This window comes from Peromyscus californicus, unplaced genomic scaffold (genome assembly GCF_007827085.1).
Source record: "Peromyscus californicus insignis strain IS unplaced genomic scaffold, ASM782708v3 Scaffold_6__1_contigs__length_162567912, whole genome shotgun sequence".
Taxonomy (NCBI): domain Eukaryota; kingdom Metazoa; phylum Chordata; class Mammalia; order Rodentia; family Cricetidae; genus Peromyscus; species Peromyscus californicus.
In genome coordinates this window covers 107262551-107287550 of record NW_026294584.1, presented here as the reverse complement: position 1 = coordinate 107287550, position 25000 = coordinate 107262551, and the positions used below count along the sequence as shown (strand labels likewise).

The following is a 25000-nucleotide window of genomic DNA, read 5'->3' as shown; positions in this document are numbered from 1 at the left end:
CTTTAATCCCAGCACTTGGAAGGCAGAGCTAGGCGGATCTCTGTGAGTTTGAGGCCAGCCTGGGCTACCAAGTGAGTTCCAGGAAAGGCACAAAGCTAAACAGAGAAACCCTGTCTTGAAAAACCAATCAATCAATCAATCAATCAATCAATAAATAAAATAAAGGTCCTCCAGGATGGGCCTTCTGCAGAGTAGGGTATGGCTCATACAGCACTTGCCAGGCCCTGGCTTCCACACAGAAGGAAAAATACCCTCTTGTTTTTATTCCTTCTATTTCTACCTCAAAAGAACCAACATTCTTTTAACACTAGTAGTCATTTTGTTAAGATGAAATTCCTTTTTTTAATGTTTCTGATATAAACTTTTTTATTACATTTATTTATTTAGTGTTTGTATTTATATATGTGGACACATATATACTATGGCAGTGTATGGAAATCAGAGGACAACCTATGATAATTGGTTCTCTCCTCATCCTGTGTGGGTCCTGGAGATTGAACTCGGGCATTACCTGCTGAGCCATCTGGAAGGCCCCATTTTTGTTTTGTTCTGTTTTTAAACAAAGTTTCTTATAGTACCTAGGCTGGCCTCTAACGTAGTGGTGAATGTCCTTATACTGATCCACCTGCCTCCACTTAGAGATTCTTGGATTACAGGTATGTCTCACCATGCCCTGGTTGGGTAGATTCTTAGGTTGCAGGTCTTCGTGCTTTAGTAGTCCTAGTGCTGGAGAGGCAGAGGTGGGAATGGAGCTTGCTGCAGGTTAGAAGCTGGCCTTTCAAAAAATCAAAAGAGGAAGTGAGAGAGAAAGTAGGAAAGATTGACATAGAATTTTTTTTTGAAAAGCCCCTTTAAAAGCATTTCATCTCTCCATTTGGTCTATTGATCCTTCAAAATTTTATGATGTTTATTTAATTTATTTTAAAATAAGGTCTCTCTGTGTAGCTCTGGCTAACTTGGAACTCACTATGTAGACCAGGATGGCCTTGAACCCACAGATATCTGTCTGCCTCTGCCTTCTTAGTGCTGGGACCAAAGGTGTGTACTGTCATGCCCATAGGTATTATATTTGTAAACAATAAGAAATGGAACACTAAAATATTGTACATAGGTATCAGATTTCAAAGGCAGTTTTTTTTGTTGTTGTTGTTGTTTTTTTTGGTTTTTCGAGACAGGGTTTCTCTGTGTAGCTTTGCGCCTTTTCCTGGAACTCACTTGGTAGCCCAGGCTGGCCTCGAACTCACAGAGATCCGCCTGGCTCTGCCTCCTGAGTGCTGGGATTAAAGGCGTGCGCCACCACTGCCCGGCTCAAAGGCAGTTTTAAAAATTGCATTCATTTGTTTTGGTCCAGGGCATATGCGATGGTATGTACGTGGAGGTCAGAGGACAACTTAAGGGAATAAGTTCTCTCCCACCATGTGGGTCCTGGGGATCAAATACAGCTCTTCAGGTTTGGTAGCAAGTGCTTTTTACTTGCTGAGCTATCTCACTGGCCTCTTGGGGGCAGTTTTAAGCAGACAAGATCAACTCACCATTTTTGAAAAAAAGTGGTATGTAGGTTTGAACCCTGGCCCTGGTCCAGCTGAGGTTAGCCCTTTTACAGTAGGCAGAGGAAAAGGTGGTTGAAAATTGATTGTAGCTTCTGGTTTGTTTTCAGAAATGTATGGATTAGTTAACTGGGCCCCTGAGAAGGCTGCCAGGCAAGTTTCTTTATCATCCAAAATAGTTCAATCTTGTTTGCAAAATGAAGAGGTGTGCTAGGCGTAGTAGCACACTTTTTTTTTTCTCCTGAGACAGGGTTTCTCTGTGTACTTTTGGTGCCTGCCTTGGATCTTGCTCTGTAGACCAGGATGACCTTGAACTCACAGAGATCTGTCTGCCACCGCCACCCGGCTTGTAGCACACATCTTTAATCCCAGCACTTGAGTGACAGAGCTAGGTGGATATCTCTCTTCTAGTTCAAGGCAAAAGTGTTCTATGTAGCAAGTTCCAAGATAGTCAGGGCTATGTAGAGAGAGCCTGTCTCAGACAAACAAAAATCCACCATCCTAGTTCCCTCATTGAGTTTGATTTGGCTCCTTTTGTTTAGATGGACTATTAAACTTGGGGGTAAGTGCTAACTTAGCCTGTATGTTGGAAACATGAACAGCATTCTGCTGGTGGTGACTTCTGTGGGGTATAAGGTAATTAGGTGTTTCCCTCACTGCTGCATTTCTTTGGGGATCCAAATGTTCTTGTGCATTTTAAAATAAGGATGATTATTTTTATATAATCTTGGGCTCATTTGTGGTGTTTTTCATTTCTTCAAGGTCTTGTTCAGAAGGCTAGGAAAGCAAAGAACAAGTTGTTGAAACGCGAAGGGGATGATCGAGTGGAACCAGGGACCCAGGGATATGAATCATTCAGCTATGGAGGGGTTGATCCTTACATGTGGGAACCCCAGGAGCTTGGTAAGAAACTTCATTCATTCATTCAATGCTTATGGGATAGCCACCCTGTTTTAGGTAATTTTGTTTTTCAGTTTTAAAATTTTATATTACAATCTCATAATCACACACATACACAATTTGATTATAAATATAATCAGTCAGGTTCTGTATTAGTCAGGTTCTCAAAAGAAACAGAACTGATAGAATATGGTCCTGGCAGTTCAATGGCTGTCTCAAGACTGAAAGGCTGGGAATATGGTAGTTGTTAGTCTCTGTAGTCACAATCTGGTGCTGTATCCTAGAGGATCCCTGGAGAGCTGCTGGTCTTCAGTCTGTGTTAGAATCCTGAAGAATTTGGATTTAGTACTGGCTGCAGCAGCAGGATAGATGAACTTGCCAACGAGAAGGAGGGCAAGCAGACTAAAAGCAAAATTTCCTTCTTCCAGTCTTTCACATGGGCTGCCATCAGATTTAATACAGATCTTGTTTCAAATAATCTAATAAAGAAAATCCCTCACAGGAGTCCCCAGCAGCTTGGATTTTAGTTGATTCGGATACAGACATGTTGACAAGCAGGGATTAGTCATCACATCCCCTGTCTACCATCCTCTCTGCTCCCCTCCCCTCTCCCAATGAACCCCTTCTTCCCAACAAGTCATCTTCCTACTTGCATTGTTTGAGCTGATTGAGAAAGCTTCAGTAAACCCTAAGGGTTAAGCATTGTATTGGCCTTATGTCCTCACAAGGAGAGAAATGGAAGGGAGTGAGCTGAGATCTCTTTTAAGTTAGGCAGTGTGTTAAATGAATTGTATGTGTGGTCTCCTTCAAGTGTCACTGTCCCTGCTGAGGATCAAACAGCTATGAAACTGCAGCAGGAGAATGTCATTCTGGTCTGTCTCCTGTCAGCCTAGTCACAGACCCCATTGACAGATCTGTCTCCTTACAGGTTACCTGACAAGTGATAGGCACTGAGCATCTTACTTTTCTGATGTGCCTAATTATGACTTCATCTGCTTAGTTACTTTAAACTGGAAGTGCTGGGGATAGAACCGAGGGCCCTGGCAAGTGTTATGCTACAGAGCTACATCCCCAGCTTTACTCTACTTCCCCCCCCCCCTTTTTTTTTTGAGATAGGTTCTTGCTGTGTAGCTTTGGCTGTCCTAGAACCCACTATGTAGACCAGACTGGCTTCAGACTCAGAGATCTGCCTCCTGAGTGCTAAGATTAAAGATGTTTTCCACTATACACCCAGCTTCTACTCTACTTTCAAATTGATAAAAATAGTCTAAAATTTCTTTTTATGACTATTCAATCTTGTGAATATACCAAACAGCCCCCCACAACAAAATCCAAACCATTTAATTAATATGCTTAGAATGACTTCTAATTTTTGTGTTTTTAAATTGAGACTGGTACTCTCTATGTATCCTTGACTGTCATGGAACTCCCTTTGTAGAACAGGGTAGCCTTGAACTCAGAGAGATCTGCCTGCTTCTGCCTCTGCCTCTCAAATGCTGGGATTAACGACATGCAGGATTACTGTGCTTTAAATATTGAATTATATGTACAGAAATTACATATCAGTAAAGCTGTTAACAAAAATATGCCACATTCGCTGAGCTAAAGTGTCTCATCTTATATATTCTGTAGCTGTGGATTGGATTGATAACAATCACTAATTTGTTTGCTGGAATTTAAAAATTTATTTATCCTTTCATTCAATGCTTATTGCGCATCTATGTGCCTCATCCATGCTGAGTCTGTGCTCTTGACACTGGGCTACAAACTCAGCCCAATAAATACTTTCTGTCCATAAAGTGGATAAGTAATGTTTCTTTCATAGTGGTTTACTTTACTTCCATATTCAAAACCCTTGTGAGATTGCCTGCTCCGACCACTACAACACCCACACATACACAGCATGTACACACAGACATACACATGCACATTTAAATAAAAGTAATAAAAATAAATCTTTAAAACAATACAGAGAAAACTAAGGCCCTAAGAAAAGAAGGGGTGTTTACCAGGGTCACTAATTGCCACTGGGGAAGGTGGCATTAAATCCTAGAACTGTGCTGTCCACTTCAGTAGCCACTAGCAGTATGTGGTTATTGAAATTTCAGTAATGAATCAAATAAAATGTAACTTCCATTTCCTCTATTACACACACTTCAGCTGTGCAATATCCCTCTGTGGTCAGTGGTCTCATTGTGAGTATACACAAACATTTTTATCACTGCAGGAGAAAATGGCTTTACAAATAATGCTATTGTTACATGACTTTCTGGGGACCTGTAAAGGAAACACCTGTTCACTTCAAATAAGGAGGATGCAGACAGAACAAAGAAAGTTCCCACCAGTCCAGTTTGGTGAGATAAATGAGTTTATTAGGGTTATTTACAGGAACATGGGTGACTCATAGGCAGCTGCACCACTGAAAAACCCCAACTCCCTGCCCACAAAGCTACTGTTTTATTTTTAATTTTTAAAATGTATTTATTTTTTAAATTTTGTGTGTCTGTGTGTGAGTATGTGCATATATGTATACAGTTGTCTGTGGGGTCCAGAAGAGGGTATCATATTACCTGGAGCTGAAGTTATAGGTGGTTGTGAGCTATCTGATATGGGTGATGAGAACTGAACTTGGATCCTGCAAGAGCACTGTGTGTTCTTAACTGCTGAACCCTCTTTCCAGCCCTAAGTTCCTGTTTTCTATGTCTCTAAGTCTACAGCAGAATGAATGCAAAGCTGGATCCAGAGCACTGTCTAGTGTTGAAGCAGTAGTGATGGCTATAGGCTCAGACCACATAAGGTACAGATAAAACTAGACGGATGAGGTACCATGTTTATGTGTATGGTGTCCCTGCTCTGATTAGGGATTCTGCTGATCTCAGCAGGCAGTGTCTAGCCATAGGAAGGATGACCTGTTTTGTTACAGTCAGGCACACAGCAGCTTATTGCAAAAAGGAGTTACTCTAGTCAGGATTCAGAGGTCTACTTCCATATTTGAGAAATATATCAGCAATTGTGAATTATATTAAAGCTAATAGAAGCATAAAGGAGAAATTTCAGACAAGTGAATTATAATACTTAGTGATGGCTTGTTTCCTAATTGCCACAGTCCTAATTGCTAGAGTGGTCACTGGGAAGAGCACTGAATACTGGCAGGGTCAGAGGGCAGCATTGGGAGCAGATACACTGAGGTCAGATACTACCTGCTAACATTTGTATTGGGACCATTTACGCTGGGTCTTAGATGCTAGACTGAGGAAGGCGTCTGTTTAACTGTACTAAAGGCGTATATAACCACTTACTCCCTCCCACCACCACCACCCCCCATTTTGAGAAGGGACTATTATTATTATTATTTGGTTTCTCAAGATAGTTTCTCTATGTAGCCCTGGCTGTTCTGGAACTCACTCTGTAGACCAGGCTGGCCTTTAACTCAGATCCACCAGCTTCTGCCTCCGAAGTGCTGGAATTAAAGGTGAGAGCCATCACTGCCTGGCTTTTGAGAAGGGATTGTTTTTGTTTTGATAAGAAAGTACATTGTACTAAGTCACAAAGTAGCTAAGTAACTTGTCTAAGGTTACTTAGTATCTAGCAGAATTGAAATTTAAGCTCAGACTAGCTCTAATAATGACCTCATCTGCTATGCTTTGTGACCTTTAAAAGTTTGGTAAGGCACTAAAATCTTGAATTTTTTTTTTTGAATTTTTTAAAATTTATTTACTTCTTTACTTATTTATTTATTATGTATACAGCATGTATGACTGCAGACCAGAAGAGGGCACCAGATCTCATTACAGATGGTTGTGAGCCATCATGTGGTTGCTGGGAATTGAACTCAGGACCTCTGGAAGAATAGTCAGTGCTCTTAACCTCTGAGCCATCTCTCCAGCCCCAAATTTTGAATTTTTTACTTGTTTTCCAGCTCATTGAGGATCTAGAGAGGCATCATGAGAATCTTTAACAATTCATTTATCTTCTCTTCCCTCTTAGGTGCTGTGAGAAGCCATCTTTCTGACTTTAAAAAACATCGTGCTGCAAGAATTGACCACTATGTTGTTGAAGTCAACAAATTAATAATCAGGTTGGAGAAGGTAAATTTTGTAGTTTTATTTTGCAAGTACAAATTTTGTAGGAATCTCAGTTTCTATAGTGTATGTTATGTGAGTGATGTATATCTGATACTGAGAGAGCTACAGAGGACAGGCTTGGCCAGGACTGGCCTTCCTAAAGTGAATGGCTCACACTGATAGACTTGCTGTGTGCCCACTCCCCCTTTCTGCCTTTCACCTCCACTTACTGCTTTAAAACTTCGTTCTGGGGTTGTTCCAGGTGGTCACTCAGTGTGTAATGTCATTTGATAGCCAACAAGCAGTGTCCAGCTCTGTGAGTACTCAGTCAGGGCTAGGGCTAGTATGTGTTGTGGGGGCATCTTGGGTAACCTTTCTTGTCCTGTAGTGCTAGATTATGCCTGTGGCACTGCCATGATTGTGTTGTGCGCTGACCCTAGATACACTTGCTTTATATATCTGGATTGTGGGGGTTATGTGGTAGCATTTGTAGGTATAGTCCCTTTTTTCACTTTTGTGGTGCTCCAGCAAGTACTCTTCCACCAACTAAGTCCCAGACCAGGAAAGTTCTTATAGGTATGGAGGTTTCTTCTGGATCTGAAACTAACATGTACCTTGTGAAATTGTTTGGATAACTGGGGTTGGGGCCGACCACTGAGGCTTGAAAAATGCAAATGTGCATTGCCTGCTGAGTGTGAGTGGCAGGAGTGTGGAGCATGTCCCTTAACTGGTTAACTCTATTTGGCTTTGTGTTTTTCTGTTTAGCTCACTGCATTTGACAGAACAAATACTGAGACTTCAAAGATTAGAGGTAAGTCCAGACCTTTGCTCACAGTCATCCCATTTGGGCTTTCTCCCTGAGAACAACTTCAGAATGCTGAGCTGCTTTTTTCTTTTTTCCTTCCAAAGCAATAGAAAAGTCCGTGGTGCCTTGGGTCAATGACCAGGATGTCCCTTTCTGTCCAGACTGTGGGAATAAGTTCAGCATCCGGAACCGCCGTCACCACTGCCGCCTCTGTGGGTCTATCATGTGCAAGAAATGTATGGAGCTCATTGGCCTGCCCTTGGCAAGTAGGTGATGTGGCTGTGGGCCCTGGGCCCTGATCTCTTTTGGGGCTAGTGAGTGTGCCTAGGCTCTTGGGACCACTTGTTTAATTAATGGCCCACAGAATCTTCCTTCATCTATTCGTTGAGTTCATGAAGCCCACTACAGCCTAGACACTGTGCTAAGGCCCAAGGATATAGTGGCCTGTACAGCTGGTGTGCTTTTTTTTTTTTTTTCTTTTTTTCAGAAAAGGGTGTTGGAGTCCCTGGAACTGGAGTTACAGATGGTTGTAAGCCACTATATGGGTTCTGGGAACTGAACCTGGGTCCTCTGCAAGAGCAGCAAGCACTTTTTAACCTATGATACATCTCTCCAGTCCAGAGATTTTTTTGTTGTTGTTCTTTTTCTTTTTTAATAGTTTGTTTATTGTTTTTTCTTTTCTTTCCCTGCTGCAAGACCAGGTTTCTCTGGTAGCTCTGGCTACCCCAGAACTTGATCTGTAGACCAGGCTGGCCTCTAACTCAGAGATCCACCTGCCTCTGCCTCCCAAGTGCTGGGATTAAAGGTGTGCACCACCACCCAGCCCTGAATTTTTTTTTTTAAATAAGGAATCAGATGAAAACTATCTTAGGCTTTGTGGGCACACGTGGTCTCTTCCCTTTCTTCTTAGTTAAAAAAAAAAAAAGGAGCAGCTTCTTAAAAATCATCTGGGTGTGTGCACATTTGGGAGGCAGAATCAGAGGGTCCCAACATGGTTAGTGTCAGCCTGGACTACATATTGAAGCTTGGTCTCAAACTAAAACCAAACAAGCAAAGGTAAGCCTAGATGTAGTGGCTCCTGTAACCTCAGCACATGGGAAGCTGAGGCTGGAAAACTACTGTAAGATTGAGCCTGGGCTACAGAGTGAGATGATCCTGTCTCAAAACAAAAGTAAAAAAGAGTAAAAAACATTTAGTTTAAGAGCTATACACAAACAGGGCGGAGGCTCAATTGACTCACAAGTGGTTATTTGAACATTTCTAGTCTGTAAGGCATTGCTTGTTTCTCCAAGGAAATCTAGCAGGGGAGCTAGAGACTCACACACAATTGCTTCATCAGGGAGAAGCTGAGCAGCTCTGTGTCAGCTATGCCTAGAAGTGCAGGTGAGGTTTTGAAAAATGAGCTGTGGTTCTTTTCCTCTCCTTATGATAAAATTTTCAAACATCTCAGTGTCATACAGAAAGACTAATGGTTTTTGGGAAGTGCTAAGTGCCATGGAGGCTCCAGTGAAAGGAAGCATGGAGGCATGGGGTCCACATGTGATGTCAGAGAAGTGCCTTGAAAGAAAATGGGTTGTTAGCATTCTAGGCCGAGTAAAGAACATCAAGAGGTCCTGGTACTCAGTCCCCAGGGAGGTGAGCTGAGTAGCTGAGGAGGGAGAGTTGCTATGGGAAATGTGCAGGGCATGGGTGAGACCTGGATTAACAAGGCTGTAAAAGTACAAGTGGACCTGATGCTCCAGTCCTTTGCAGATCAGCTGCTTAGACACTGCTAAAGGAGGGTTGGGGTGCAGCTCAGTGAAAGAGCACTGGCCTAGCATGGTCAAGGCTCTGGGTTCCAGAGCATGGGTTAGCAACACCAAAGAGTTCTGTTATTTGTACACACTTGGCTATGAGGCTTTGGACAACATGGGGCAAAGTCACTTTTTGTCTGCCTAGTTCTTGTGTCTGCTTTCTTTACCTTGATACTTTCTTTTCTCCCCGGGACCTACCTCCTTTCAGGACGCTGCTCACCTTTCTGCTTTTGGGCTTTTTACCTGGGCAGATGCTATCAGGGGGCCTTGATGGCTGTGTTAGGGCTATGAGTATAAGACAGTTTCTACCCAATAGTTGCTGATTCACAGGGCAGCTCTGTATATATATACAGCTGTTGGACAGGGAGAAAAAGGAATGTGGCTCCAAGTGGATAATGGGAAGTGATATGAAGGGCAGATCTTTGCTTCCTAGAGGGTATGTATCTGAGCTAAGCTTGGAAGGGGTGAGCACCAGGTGTTAGGGACTGGTGGGAGGGATACAGAGGAAAGTCTCTGGAGAATGTGGGTTGTGTGGAGAAATGGGGCAAACAGAGAAAGTGAGTATGGCATGGCCAGGTTAGGATTAGTATTGCAAGCCCCAAAGACAGGTCACAACAGGCTGTTTGGACCTGATCTGCTTGGCAACAGCATTCTTTTCTTCGCACCAGAGTCTAACCCCTGTGGCAGAGGAGTAGGTCCTTCTTGTCCAGAAGTGAAGCCTGCTCTTATTTCCCAAATCTCATCTGTGGCCTGAGTGCTGCAGTCGCAGGTGGTGGGGTAAGTGGCGCTGAGGGTCACTGCTGCCTGTCTGTTATGGTTTGTAGATAAGCTCACCAGTGCCAGCAAGGACTCCCTGAGCACCCATACCAGCCCCAGCCAGTCACCTAACAGTGTCCATGGCTCCCGCCGTGGCAGCATCAGTAGCATGAGCAGTGTCAGCTCAGTCCTGGACGAGAAGGATGATGACCGCATCCGCTGCTGCACACACTGCAAGGACAAGCTGCTCAAGAGAGAGCAGCAGATGGACGAGAAGGAGCACACACCTGACATCGTGAAGCTCTACGAGGTGACGCCCGCCCGCCCGCCCGCCCGCCCCGCCCGCCCGCCAGGCAGATTCGGCTGTTTGCTGTACACCTGCCTGCAGGTTCTCGAGAGTGCTCTGGGGAGTTGTTCCCCAAATCACTCTCAGTTCCCGCCCAAGGGCCATGGTATGATTTCCCAGCTAGGGCCCTGGGTGAGTCAGAGCCTGTCATCCTGGGTGTGTGGTAGCAAACTCATTTTCCTATCTTCCCTCACCCACTCGAAAGGAAGGAGGCCCAAGACAAGCAGGGAAGAGTGGTTGTCCTGTGCATGACCAGGTTCTGTGGAAAGACAGAAGCTGAAGATGTAGTGAACTGTGGGCTGCAAGGGTCCTGGGAATCCCACTTGGGAGTTTTGGTCTTTATCAGTTTGAGCTGCTAAGTGTTTTCAGGGCTTGTCTGTTTTCTGCCTGTCAGCTGAGAGTCTCTTCTGAGTCTCAGATGCCTTAGTCTTCATTGCCTCCAGTGCCCCAGAGCACCTAAGTGGAGGCACACTGAGAGGGAGGGAAGGGAATGTGGCTCTGTGGTAGACCTCTTGCTGTAGGTTTCATCTCCAGTACACATCTAAAATCAGTTGGTATGCAAGAGGAAATAGAGTGCGTAAAGGACATCTGGACTGGATATGGTGGTATACCCTTTCAGCCCCAGCATTTAGGAGGCAGAAGCAAGTGGGTCTCTGTAAGTTTGATGACAACCTGGTTTACATAGCAAGTTCCAGGCCAGCCAGGGTTGCATAGAAGGACCCTATTTAAAACAAACAAAAATAAACAAATTTAAAAAGAGGGAAAAAAATCTGGGAATGAGGGTAGGCAAGCCTCCTAATGACCAGGTGATACCTGTGGGCTGAGGAGAACTAGTTTGGGAGACAGGTGGGGAAGTGAAGGGCACTGGGAGCAGGGATCACCTGGGCAGAGGAAGTTACTTGAGCAAAACTCTGAGCCAAGGAAGAATGTTCTCAGTGTGCACTGGACGGCCGTCTGCAGGTCATATTTACCTACTGCTCAGGAGAGCCCTGGCAGTGCCATGTGCTGGTAGCTGGCACCACCTGGCAGAGAACACAGTGGCTGATTCCTCTTCCCTGTCTAGACACATTGTACTCTGGAAGGCTGCCTCTCAAAAACATCTGGTCCAAAGGTCCACCTCTGTTCTTTCCTTCCTGTGAGATTTTCTGTTTAGAAAATAGTCTATCCATAAGGAAACTAACAATAACAAAACAAAGCAAGCCAGTGTTTTAGAGGGGGCCTTTTATTTATGGCTCTAGTGTAGCTTGGCTTCTATGTCAGAGTTCCTGTCTTCAGTGTGGCACTCACTTCTTCCTTTTGTTCTTAGAAACTACGACTTTGCATGGAGAAAGTTGACCAGAAAGCTCCTGAGTACATCAGGATGGCAGCATCTTTAAAGTAAGCCACTCCTCTCTGTTTGTCTGACTCACTGGGGGCTATGATCTGGCTGGTGAGGCCAATTCTTCACTAGATGAAAATGGAGATAGAAATCTTTCTACTGTTTTTTTGTTTTTTATTTTTTCCTCTTTGGTGCTAAGAATGGAACCTAGCCTTGTATGTGCTTAGCACATGCTCTCGCACTGGGTACACTCCTGCCAAAAAAATAGAATCTTTTTTTCCCCCCAGATTTTAGGAGATTAATGTTAATAGGTTCATTAGTATGTATTTGGTGCCAGACCGCCTCTTTGGGTTTTTTTTTTTTTTTTTTTAAGATTTATTTATTAATTATGTACACAGTGTTCTGCCTGCATGTATCCCTGCATGCCAGAAGAGGGCACTAGATCTCATTACCGATGGTTGTGAGCCACCATGTGGTTTCTGGGAATTGAATTCAGGACCTCTGGAAAAATACCCAGTACTCTTAACCCCTGAGCCATCTCTCCAGCCCTCCATACCCCCTCTTAAGCTCCCAATCCCCAGCCTCTTACCTCTGGGAGCACTTAAAGGTGTAAAGTTGAAAATAGAATCTTAACTCTGAGTTCTCACATTTGTACATTGGTGGACACATGTATTTGTCACATGATTTTTGAAACTACACATAACTGTCCATGTTCATGTGTCAGGGCCATTCCGATGAAGCAGATTTGGGAAGGGCCTCAGACCATAAGTGCCACTGCTCTTATGTGCAATACTTGGAAACAGGTGAGGAAGGGCAGCCCATCTCATGCCCAGCTTGCCAAGGTGCCTCTTAACAGTGCATTGTAATGTCAGGCTTATAACAGGTATTTCGAGCACAGATGGTACACAGTGGCACTGGGCAAATGCAGCCTATCTTATACTTTCAGTGTACAGTTCAGTGATGTTATGTAGTATAGTCACAGGTTGTCTAGTTGTCACTGCCATCTTAGTTGCAGGTGTTTTTATCACTCTGGCAAGTAACCTCACACCTATGAGCAACTTGCCCTCTTCCTAGCAATCACTCATCTGCCTGGATTTGCCAGTGTGGGATATTCCATTATAAATGGAATTACATGACCTTTTGTGTCTGGCTGCTTCTACGTACATCAGTGTTTTCAACATTCATCCATGTTGTAGAATTGTCCTTGTATTAAAATGTGTAGATTTATTTATGAAGTTTGCTTATTCATTTGTCAATTGATGTTTATTTGGGTCCCCTCTCACACACTTTAAACTATTGTGGATAACACGTTTTTTTTTATTTCTGTTTGTTTTTGAGATAAGTTTTTATGTAGTCCAGGCTGGTCTTAAACTCACTCTGTAGTTGAAGCTGGCTTTGACCTTTTGATCTTCCAGTTTTTACCTCCAAGTGCTGGGACTACAGACATATGCCAACATGCCTGGCCAGGAATTCTGCACTGCACCTTTCATAATTGTTTGTGTGTATGTACGAACCTGTGTGTTTGCATAGGAGCATAACTTATGCTGGGTTTTAATCATAAAAACTCTGCATTTAACTTTTTGAGGATGCAAAATTATGTTCCAAAGAACTTTGTGGATATATCTTTGTCCTGGCATTTTATAATTTTGTTTCTCCACAGTCTGTCTAACACTTGTGGCCACCTGTTTCTTACATATTTATTTAGTGTGTGGAGTGCATCTTGTGTATGATTGTGTGTGCTCTTGTGTATGAATGTAGGTTCATGCATCCATGGCTAGTGCTGCCTTTCTACATTCTGTGATTTTCCCTGGGGACAGCCATTGCTGAGCATATTTCCAAATGGTTGACTTTCAGTGCTCCTCCAGGGACCATCTTTCCTGGGTTTTATGTCACTGCGTTCATTCACTGAGCAGATGCTTCATGAGCGCCACCAGTTCTGTGCACATACTCTTCTCCCTCCGTTCTTGTGACTAAGGCAGTGGACAGAGACGATGGTGCCTATCTTATGGACCATCCTCAAGGGAGCAAGTATTGAATGGGCTAACTCCAGCCATGACAGTACTCTGAGGGAGTAAAATTGATGTGAGGAAGTGATTTCAGGCCTCAGTTAGGTTTTTGATTTTCTGTGAGCCACCAAGACAGAGCCTTAGTCCTAGTTAGGAGTCTGAGACACGATCCTGGAGCTGAGGTATTCAACATAGCAAGGTTCCACTTAAAAAGAAAAACAAAATCCGGAGCTTCTCTGGGTAGCCCTGGCTGTCCTGGAACCAACTCTGTAGACCAGGCTGGCTTTGAACTCACAGAGATCTGCCTGCCCCTGCCTTCTGAGTGCTGGGATTAAAGGCGTGGGCCACCACTGCTTTCTTACTTCCAGTCTCCTGTTTTTGCAAATTTTATGGTGAAAAGATGATGAAGCCACTGTAGTGAATCCCCTGATGATAGAACACTGCCATATTTTTTTTCTAGTCAGAACTGTTTTATACATGGTAAATTTGGTAATGCTTACTTAAGTTATAGCTGCTTCCCATAAAGAGTTGAGTAGCTGGTGGTGAGGCTAGTTCCAGGTGAGAAAGCTGCTGAGCTGTTCTCATGATCCAAAAGTTCATCACCAAGAATATGGAAAAGAAAAGCCAGAATCATGGTACTTGGGTTTTCAGCAGTCTGGCAAGTTTAGGTGACAAGCTTGCAAATGAATAATTACAACACTAGAGTTGACGCTGCTGTTGTGAGTTAAGTTGCATCTGGTCTCTTCTGATATCCCCTCACCACCCTGGGCAGTTCGTCCCTATATGGAGCAGTTGTTTGTGAGAGTCAGGGCAGGGCAGTTGACATAGCTCAGGAGATCCTTGTTCACTGCATAGTTACTCCTCTTCTTCAGCAGTAGCTGAGTGTGAAAAGCCAAGTGACTTCCAGCTTTCGTGTCATTTTATTGGCTCATTGACTGAGTCACTTTATACCTCCCATAAGATAAAGTGGGCAACTGCTCAGGAAAAGTAGTCAGAGAGAGCTCAGCTGCATTTGTTTTGTTGATGAGCCTAAGAGCTGGTCTTTGTGGGCTGGAGTGATGCTCAGCAGTTACTGAGTGCTCTTCCAGAGCACCAGTTAAGTTCCCAACACCTATGTTAGGTGGCTTGTAACCTCACAACCTCCTGTAACTCCAGCTCTAGGAGATTTGACACTTCTGTCTCCCACAGGCATATATACTCACACTCATACACATAAGTAAAAATAGTAAAATAAATCTTAAAAAAAAAATGGCTTCTGCTTGATTACTGCATCCCGAGGAATTGATGCATTGTCTCCATGAGTCTAAAAACCTTAGGATTAACCATCTGTGTCTGAGGATGTAAGCACTGTGCTCTCCAGTTAGCACCATGAAACTTAGGTCAAACCTTTATGATTTCTCCTTAGTGCTGGGGAAACGACCTACAGTCTGGAGCATGCCAATGACCTTCGAGTGGAAGTGCAGAAAGTGTACGAGCTAATAGATGCTTTAAGGTGAGTTTGCTAGATCATGTTTCTGCTGCTGGTTAATGGGAAGAAGATGGTGTTTTGATAAAACGGTGAGTGGTGGGCAGCAGCTTTGGGCTAATCTAGATTCCTAGTGACAGAACAGTGGAGGAGGAAAGGTGCCTGCTTTGCTATCTACTATAGCTCTGTAACTTCTGTGCTTACGGGTGGGGTGCAGGTCAGTCATAGAGTACTCTTCTAGCATGTACAATGTCCTGGGTTCCATCCCCAGCGTGCAGGGGTCAGAGAGAGATTTCTGATGTTCATTAGTAATAAATAAGAGCTGCTGTACTACCTGTGTGCCTGTCCTCATGGAACAGGACAGGGTTAGCATCTCCATTTCATAGGAGAGGAGCTCAGGAACCCAGGTTCTTTGGGTGTCTGCACTCTCGAATATTTTAAGGCAGTGATAGCAAGACATAAAAGTATGGGTTGTTAGTTGCCACACCCTGTGTTCACCTGTGAAACCAGGCTTTCCTATGTTACTGCTTCTGTGGCCACACATTCATCTGTGCAGTGGTAGAGGAGCCAGAGGGTAAAGAATGGGCCTTGCTATGTGGGACACTTCAGTTTCTTCAGTGTTCCACATCCTCCTGGTACCAGAGCCTGGCAGCTCTAGAGACTTCACCGTGTTTCCGAGGCTGGCAGCACCCATTACATTGGTGCCTTTGTTCCAATATAGCAAGAAGATCTTAACCTTGGGCTTGAACCAGGACCCTTCACCACATCCAAACACTTTGCGGCTACAGAGAATGATCAGATATTCAGCTACACTATTTGTGCAGGTAAAGCCATGCTAGGGTGACATAAGTGTGTGGCTTGCTTGTTTTCTGTTGGTACATTTATTATTTCTTAAAATTATGAATGCTACATTTGGAGAAAAAGCTGAAACCTAGGTAAAAAGTAAAGATATGTTTTAAAAATTATTAAACATTTTGACAACTTCATACATGCATAGTTATTGTGGTCATATCACCCTCATTATTCACTCTTATCCCCCTCCATTCCTGCTGACAACTTCGTCCCAGCTAGTCTCCCTCCTGCTTCATGCCTTTTATTCTATGTATGTATTTATGTTCGTATGTATGTTTTTTTAATTTAGTGTGTGTGTATGTATGTAGATCTAGTGTTTTTAGATTTTCTTTTTAGATTGTGTCTATGTCTATCTACATGTAGGTTGATGCACGTGTACATGCCGTGCAAGTGCTGCAGAGTCCAGGGAGGGCATTGGATGCCCTGGATCTGGAGTTACAGGCAGTTGTGAACTGCCTGATGTTGGAGCTGGGAACCGAATTCAGGTCCTCTTCACTCCTGAGCCATCTCTGCAGCCCCAATCTTGTGTTTAAAATAGCTTTTAATCCTACATCCCCAATACAATTGTTCTTCATTCTGGTATATTTTCTCTCTTAATTCTTTTTCTCCATTTACATTTTTATGTTTACCATTTTTAATTAGTTCATTGCATTAGTTTTCTGACTGCTGTGATAAAATACTTTAAACTTAAGGACGACTTTATTTGGGTGACAGTTTGAATCTGTCATGGCGGCAGGAGCTTGAGGCAACAGGTCACGTATCTGAGTCAGGAAACAGACAGATGAACGCTGGTGCTCTCCTTTTTATTCACTCTGGGAGCCCAGCTCATAGAACAGTGCCACCCACACCAGAGTGGGTCTTCCCACCTCAAACTTTTTTGGAAAAACTTTATGGACACACACAGAAGTGTGTTTCAATTCCAACCCCACTCAAGTGGACAAGGAAGATCAAGCCTTGCTTACATACCTGCAAATCTGTATCGTTTTAACCACTGGATCTTCTATGCTTGATTGCCCACGGAATGCTACTTGGGCCCTGTCTGCTCTCCTCTGTTGAACCAGTTCATTTCAGTTGGGGAGTTGGTGGAGTCAAGTTTTTGCTGTTAGTGGTAGGGGACTCTTTCTGGGCCATTGGCTAATGGTTCAAGAGCAGACTCAAGCTAGGTGACTAGATCTGAGTTGCATTTTCCTACCTCTGATGTCCCCCGCATTGTTGGAGTCCCTGGATGACTTGAGTGAAGTAGCTCTGTGAAGACTCCTCTCCCTGGCAGTTGTTTCCTGCTCAGATCGTCTGAGGAAGGCCAGGAGTCCTAGAAGTTTCATGGGTTTGCTGAGCCTGTGGTCAGCTTCTTGAAGTGTCATGACTTTAGGCCTCCAGAAGGGAATATTTCCATTGGTAGAATGTGGTTACATAGCAAGGGATCAACAACAAATTACTAAAGCATGTGGTGTGGTAGAGAGTATGAAGTACTAGGGAGTGGTCTGAGGGTGGTAAATAAGCACAATGGTGGCAGGCAGTGCTGGAGTCTAGGTGGATGTGGGAAGGTGGGGTCGAAGCACAGCCTCGGGAAAAGCTGTCACAGTCCCGGGGATACCTGGAGATCTGATGTAATCGGCTCATAAGGAAAAGGCAGCTCCATCTGAAAGGTGACTGCCAGTTAGCATGAATGTCCTTCCTGTCAATGGATGGAGTGCCTTAGCTTAAGCTCAAGTGTATAAGGCGTAAGGTCCGGCCCACCCACCTACCCCCCCCCCAAAAAAAACACTTAAGTGTAAAATTGTCTATTACTCTCCCACAGGAAAAGTTACTGGGGTTGATGTCACTGCCAACCAAAGAACAGTTTGAAGAACTGAAAAAGAAAAGGAAGCAGGACCTGGAACAGAAGAGGACCATGGAGAGACAGGTGCATGGCGCCCAGGTGTCCAGTAGCTGTTGCCTCCCTGCTCTCATATCCCACCCCTCTACTGCTGAGTCTCCTTCTCAAGCTGGCTTCTGTTATGGCCTTAGAAAAATAGCTGTTTTTCCTGCTGGTGCTCTCCTGCCTAGACCACCACAAAGGTTGGCAATTTTCCCTCTGGTAGGCTTGCAGGCAAGTTCCAGAAGACCTTGGAATGTGCACTGTTTAACAGAAAACAGCAGGTGTGGTGGTACATGCCTGGATCCCAGCCCTCAAGAGGCTGAGACAAGAGAATTTTGAGTTCCAGACCAGCCAGGGCTACATAGTGAGGCTGTGTCGTTTACAAGAAAATGAGGGTGCTGCTTCACAGTTTGATGATAGAATGCTTGCTTAGCATGCTCGAGGCCCTGGGTTCTATCACCAGCACCACAGAAAAACAAAATGAAAACAAAGTGTACTTTAGCATCATCTGAAATGCTAACCTAATGTAGATAAGAGTGGCAGTCTTTGAAAGTTTAAGAAAAGTGTACAGCCAGTGAAACTAAGCTGGAGGAAATCTTCTCAACTTATGTTTTATTTTTGAAAATCCTAGTGTTGTGGGGACCATGCCACCCATGGAGGGTGGCAGACAGGGAGGACTGCTGGCTTGGTGACCATGGTGACGCTGGTGGTGTGTGCTGTCTCTGCAGGCTGCTCTGGAGTCCCGGCGGAAGCTGGAGGAAAGGCAGAGTGGTTTGGCATCTCCTGCAGCCAATGGGGAAGTGAGGTCTCTCCGAGGCATCCCTGCCCCCTTGCGAAAAGCTGAGGGCTGGCTCCCACTGTCAGAAGGTCAGGGACAGAGTGAAGACCCTGACCCTCTCCTCCAGCAGATCTACAACATTACGTCCTTCATCAGGCAGGCCAAGGCCGCAGGCCGCACGGATGAGGTGCGCACACTGCAGGAGAACCTGCGGCAGCTACAGGATGAGTATGACCAGCAGCAGACGGAGAAGGCCATTGAGCTGTCCCGGAGGCAGGCTGAGGAGGAGGAGCTGCAGCGGGAGCAGCTGCAGATGCTTCGGAGAAGAGAGCTGGAGCGAGAACAGGAGCAGTTCCTGGCGGCATCCCTGCACACACGGACTCGTGCGCTAGACCTCCGCGAAGTCATACCCTTCCAGTTGGAGCCCAGCCGTGGGCCTCACAGCGATCTGGCCTATGCCTTGGGTCTGGATTCCTCCCCAGTTCTTGGCAGCGCTGCTCCAGACACCCTTTCACCTGGCTCAGCTCAAGCACCCGTCCACTTGTGGTCTGGACCCCCAGCCCTTGGTCAGGAACTACTCCTCCAGAGCACCGAATCCCAACAGAGTGATAAGACCTCTCTCAACCCGTTTGATGAAGATCTTTCCAGCCCTACAGAGGGTGCTGCCAGCCCTGCTGCTGCAGAGGCTTTCCCGGGCCCTTCAGCTGCTGTCACCAGAGAATACAATCCTTTTGAGGAAGATGCTGAGGAAGAGGAGGTGGCAGAGCTGGGGGTAGGGAATCCCTTCATTGACTCAAACAGTGCAGCACCCAACCCCTTTGATGAGGATGACCATCCCAGGCCTGCCAGCCCACCTGCCCCTGGAAACCCTTTTGAGGAATGCCCCTGCACCAACCCCTTCGAGGTGGACAGTGACAGTGGCACAGAGGCTGAGGAGCACATTGAGGAGGAGCTGCTCCTGCAGCAGATCGACAACATCAAGGCTTACATCTTTGATGCCAAGCAGTGTGGTCGAATGGACGAGGTTGAAGTGCTGACAGAGAACCTTCGGGAGCTGAAGTGTACCCTGGCTAAGCAGAAGGGGGGCCCTAACTGACAGCAGTGGGAAGCAGGGTACCAAGGGGGAGGAGGAGATGGGTGGGCATCTGGATGCACAAGGCTGAGGGGTGGGAACAGTAGTCTCTTGCTGTGCTCTTAGAGTCGTTTCCACTACAGTAGAACAAGAACAGAAAACAAATCGGCATTCATTTGCTGGTTTTTCTGTATTATTATTTTTTTAATGAAGTGTTCCCTTTTCAGGGGACTTTACCATTTTATTTCTGAGATACAGTTCAGTGCAACTCTGTTGGGCCGAGGCAAATGGCTCCTGGGTACCTCTCGGTCCATTCCTGCTGACTGTTCTTGGTCATGATGCAGTATTATAGATCAGCCCTTGACAGGCCCCCTCCCTGTAGGGGCTCTGGCAGAAGTCCCGATTTGACTGCTCTTCACCACCTCCCTTGCTTAGGCTGTCTCCTGGACACTTAGGGAGATGCTGCTGTGAAGGGAAGTCTGGACCCAGGAGGACCAGTGCCTCTTTATTGATGGTGGGGATGTTGCCAGTGTTGTCCCTTCTCAGTTAAAGGAAGTAGTTTCCAAGTGCAGGGGAGTCAGTGTGAGCTTGATTACGAGATAGGAGTGACCAGCTTTTTGGTTGATGTTGTGGTTTGGAGACGTCTCTACCTGGGCAGTTGTCTGTCCCTGGAAGCCTTCCAGGGCTTTGGCAGAATGATTACTCTCCAGGTCACACTGAAGGGCCTGTATGTGGTTTGGGAATCTGACCAGGAAGCGTCTGTGGAGTATTGGCAGGAGATGGAACACTTCTGAGTCGGGAGATACATTCTAGTAACTTCCAAGGCTCTCTAGTCAGCCTTCTTCACTGTGGTTCATCCTGACCTGGGAAACTGGTGAGATGTTTTCTCACTACTTTGAGTACTGAGAAACAGGAATATTTTATGCACAGCCTCAGATCATTCCACAGTCCTGAAGTACTTGAACTCTGATAGGGACAGAAAGGGAAGTTATGTAGCATAGTGCTTTGGTTTACAGGAACAGATGGGTTGACAGATGACATTGTAAGATCCTGGTGTGCTCAGCTCTGCATAATCTCTGCAATGATGCTCTTTAGTTAATGGGCAATAACTAGTCACTTTACCCCTGAGCCATGGCTTCTGTTGGTTATTGGTGTATGAGCTGAAATTCTTTTGTCACATTCTGGTGAAGATCCATCTTGGTGGTAAGAATGGCATCTGGGTGCAAAGATCTCTGTTTTGGCAGCTGTTCATTAGTACTTGTTGGGGCTTTGACTGGGTAGGTAGTCCTGCTTGGGGCTGTGGGAAGAGTTGGAGAAGAAGAGTAATGGGGGACCCTTTGGGTTCTGTCAGCAGATGTTTACTGACCAATTAGTGCATTACCAGTGCCAGTCAGTGGCCAGCTCTGTTGGTGCCATGGGCTGTCCTGGGAGGTGGGCAACCTGGCATCCATGTTTCCTAGGGCAGGCGTCTTCTCTTCCTAAGGCCCGGGCTCTAGATGCTTGTTGCCCTAGGGTCCAGGCATACCCAGCATATCCACCCTGCTTGGACTGCCTTTTGTCTGACCGAAGAGGAGGCAGCTCTCTACACAGAATGGAACTGAACACTGGTTCCCACCACCACTTCCTGACATAGATCAGGTGTTCAGGGCAGTATGGCTGTAGACATTGCTTTTCTTATGAGACAGGGTTTCTTAATTAGCTGGTGACTAAATGTCCTCTTTTCCTGAACTCACCTTCAGGCAGCAGTCTGTGACTGAGAGCATGGAGAAAACAAATGCTTTTAACAACTATTTTTTAAATATCAATTCATTGAATATTAAACCAAGTAAACTCAGATTCTAGAGGTTTCACTGACTTTCTCATTGAATTCCTCTTTGGCCATACTCTGTAAGTCAGACATGACAGGGGAGACTTGTCTACCCTTTGACTGTATCACTTCCCAGAATTTATGTAGGTCAAGGTTGGTTTGCAGAGGGAGTTGGCCTGGGAGTATAACTACACAGTGTATCTCGTGTGAACACTTCATGATTCCAGAGGTGCTTCACCTGATCAGTAAAGGAGCACGTGCTTGATAGAGAGTTGGCAGATCTAGATAGAGGTCATGTTCATCTGTGGAAGGGCTTCTGGTTTTGTCCGCTTCTAACACACTAAGGACCTAGAGCCTCACTCACTCACCACACTTAGCACTCATCATGTGTTCGTTGTCAGATGCTGAAATGTCCTAAGTCATCATGAGCCAGGCGGCATAAGCCATAGGCCATTCCATTCAGATTGAGGAGTTGGTCTCTGTACTAGGTCAGACTATAGCACGGTGTGTTGGTAATCATGGTGACTGTTAACCTTGATGGTCATTGATACGCATGCACTACACTGGGGCCTTGTATCAGAGGCTTTTACTAAAAAAAATAAAATAACATGTATGTGGGTCTTTTATTAAAAAAATAACATATTTGTGGCTGTGTGTGTGTGCTTAAAACATCTCTCCACCCCCCTTTTGTAGTTTGCTCACACGCAAGTGTTCGCTTGTGTACACAGAGGCCCGAGGACAACCTTGGGTCTTAGTCTTAGGAAAGCTATCCACCTTCTTTTAGGCAGAATTTCTCATCCTAAAGCTCTCCATTTAGGCTAGACTGGCTGGTCAGCACGTCCTAGGGGTCCTCATCTTCCCCTCCTCAATCCTGGGATTACAAATGCATATCACCATGCTCAACACATTTATGGATTCTGAGGATCAAACTCAGCTCCTTGTGTTGCAAAGTGAGCACTAAAGGAGCTGTTTTACACAAACAGAGCCCAGACCCCTGTCCAGTCCTGTCATCCCTGTTTCCCACAGAAACTGAGGGTTTCTGGCAATCGTGTGAAGCTGGCCTTTCTCTTAGAAGCCTTGTCTGTGTCCCCTTCTAACATACTAAGGATGCTTTGCAGTCCTAGCCCCACTTCCACCAGAAACTGAGGCTCAGAGAGGTGAGGAGCCTGGGACTTCCACATTTCACACTTACCCCAGCTCTGCCAGCAGATGTGTTACTTGACAAAGGACAGGGTGAAAACTCATGACTCACTTTGCCGTCAGTACCAGGGCAGGGTTAGGTTGGCTCAGGAATAGTGGAGGAGGGCTCTGCTACTGTGCCGACCAAAAAGAGAGCAGATGAGCAATCTAGAAAGAAGTTGGGTACATCTAAGTGGGTTCTACAGAGACTTCACCTGGGCCTGGGGCCTGAGGAGGGGCTTTGTATCCAGTACTCAACGGTGGGCCAGAGCTCAGTATGATTGGGAGTCACCTCACTGACTCTTCCCAGCTAACAAAAGGAAATGGTAACACTGAATTGCTCAGAGTCATCTCTCTGGGACCCTGCCCAGGCCTGTCTGATTCAGGACCCCAAGCTGTTTGTGTGGGACACTGGGTTTCCTGTGGATGCAGTGTCATCTATGACTGGACTTCAAGACCTGCAGCCTCCTCAGGAGCCTAGCAGAATTTTAATCACTTCAGAATTTTAGGTCAGCATTTCTGATTTTAGCTGAAATGTCTTTTGGAAGTTGTCACTCTTCTTAGAAGCAGCAGCTGGACAGAATGAAAACCAGTAACCTTCCTTGGAACCATAAGAAGACTGATTTGCAGGGCTTAATTTCCCCCCAACATCTGGAGTGGTGAGTCCAGAGTCAGCCAAGAGCTCATGGCTGCAGCAGAAGCCATGTCTGGTCGGAGTAGCAGCAGTAGTTTGGTTTGTTGTTGCAGGGCTGTGATTGAGGATAGGGCCTTGCACATACAGGCATGTGCTCTACTACTGGGCTATATTCCTAGCTCTATTTTTTCAGGCAGGGTCTTACTGTGTTCCCTGAGCTGGCTTTGAATTCACTTTGCAGCCCATGCAGGCCTTGAACTTATGATCCTCTGTCTCAGAATCACAGGTCTGCATGACCAAACCTGGCAGATAGCATTGTCGAGTCCTGGAGTCTGACTGTCCACCAGGCAGTGAGGCCTGGCTTCCTGAAAAGGCTGCTCCTGTTGGCTCTAATGGTGAAACACTGAGAACGCTCCTTCTATGGCTATGGCAGAGGAAGGAAAAGTTCTTTGTAACGAGAGCATCCTAGCAATGGCTTCTGCAGATGGAGAAACTTCACCAAACTTGCTCATTTGGGGCAAACATAATGCTCCCACCACAGTCCCGTGCAGCCTTCTTTGTCTGAGGGAGAAGTAGGGAATTAAGAAATGTGTGAAAGCTATGGCCTGAGAGTTAATTCTAAGATCATAGAACATGTCCATCTGTTCCTCATATTCCCCCCAGGGATCCAGGGTGGGTAGTAAGAGGATCACAGCAGCAAGAGCCTGCGGAAGAGCAGCCAGGAATTCCAAGCTCTGGACACTAGCTACAGCAAAGTCTTCACACTAGAGACTTAGATCTTAGTTTCCACTCCCCACAGAGCCATGTCTCACCAACGGCTACAAGCATTCTAAACGGTGAGCAAGCAACACAACTACACTGACATTGGAATTAGCAGGCAGGAAATTGACTGCAAGTTGTGCATTACAGAGACTAAAACAAGCGAACAGCATGTAAGAACCTTTGGATGGAAGGTGGTTCTTTGTGCCTGCTGCACTCTTGCAGTATGCTCAACAAATTTACCTTTCCCCTCTTTTCAGACAGGACCTCACTATGTAGTCCTGGCTGAAGCTCATTAGTGATGCACCTACACACGCAGGCAAAACACTCAAAGTAAATGAATCTAAAACAAACAAACAAAAAAACAGGAGCCAGGGAGATGACTCAGTGGGTAAGAATGCTTGCTAACACAAATATGAGGGCCTGAGTTTGGATTCTAGCACCCATGTAAAAATCTAGGTGAGGTCATTTGTGCTTGTAACCCCAGAAAAGTCGGTTACAATCCCAGTTGCTGGAGCTTCTGGTCACCAACCTAGCAACCTAGCTCCAGAATCAGTGAAAGACCTTGTCTCAAGGAAACAGGCAGAAATAGAACTGGACACCTGTCTTTCCCCAGCCTCCATATGTGTGCACTGGACGCCCCCAGAGCAGTTGGGTAATGTGCGCAGAGGTAAGAACACATACAAAACACACAGGCAAAGACGCTAAGATAAAAATAAATCTTAAAAAAATTACAGCGCGGAGTGACATATTGGTTGTTGATTCACCGTCCGAAAGCGCAGTATCTGCAAAGACTCCTCACCTGCACATGAGATAGACCCTTCCCCTGAGCAGAGTTCTTCAGAGCCGACCGGACGCTCCAGAGCAAGCCACGTTCTTTCCTCCTTTGCAAATCAGTTTTCTATTGACTCAATAGCGACTTCTCAGTCGAGATCTTCATTTCAGAACTGGAGGTCTGGGGAGAGGACCCTTGGTTTCTAGAAGGGCAAAACGATCAATGTACGTCCAGCGCCGGAGCCGTTGCGACCCCGGGCCGAGACTACGAGTCCCAGGCTGCCCCG

General features: G+C 45.5%; 1 protein-coding gene and 1 long non-coding RNA gene across 3 annotated transcripts in view; one reads left to right on the top strand and one right to left on the bottom strand.

Annotated features, from left to right (window-relative positions):
- Rbsn (rabenosyn, RAB effector) overlaps nucleotides 1-22011 on the top strand; it is a 26562-nt gene extending 4551 nt beyond the window's left edge. For both annotated transcript variants that reach the window (XM_052719266.1, XM_052719267.1), the window contains exons 3-12: nucleotides 2310-2450; nucleotides 6435-6535; nucleotides 7277-7322; nucleotides 7421-7582; nucleotides 9934-10175; nucleotides 11518-11588; nucleotides 14941-15027; nucleotides 15722-15824; nucleotides 17651-17755; nucleotides 18439-22011. In XM_052719266.1, the coding sequence (XP_052575226.1) occupies nucleotides 2310-2450; nucleotides 6435-6535; nucleotides 7277-7322; nucleotides 7421-7582; nucleotides 9934-10175; nucleotides 11518-11588; nucleotides 14941-15027; nucleotides 15722-15824; nucleotides 17651-17755; nucleotides 18439-19584 (2204 nt within the window). In that variant the 3' untranslated portion in view covers nucleotides 19585-22011. The remainder of the gene's footprint in view (nucleotides 1-2309; nucleotides 2451-6434; nucleotides 6536-7276; nucleotides 7323-7420; nucleotides 7583-9933; nucleotides 10176-11517; nucleotides 11589-14940; nucleotides 15028-15721; nucleotides 15825-17650; nucleotides 17756-18438) is intronic.
- LOC128098310 (uncharacterized) lies at nucleotides 19744-25000 on the bottom strand. The gene is made up of 2 exons (XR_008214204.1): nucleotides 24742-25000; nucleotides 19744-23741 (listed from the first exon to the last, which is right to left on the bottom strand). It is a non-coding gene; the product is annotated as an uncharacterized LOC128098310 (long non-coding RNA).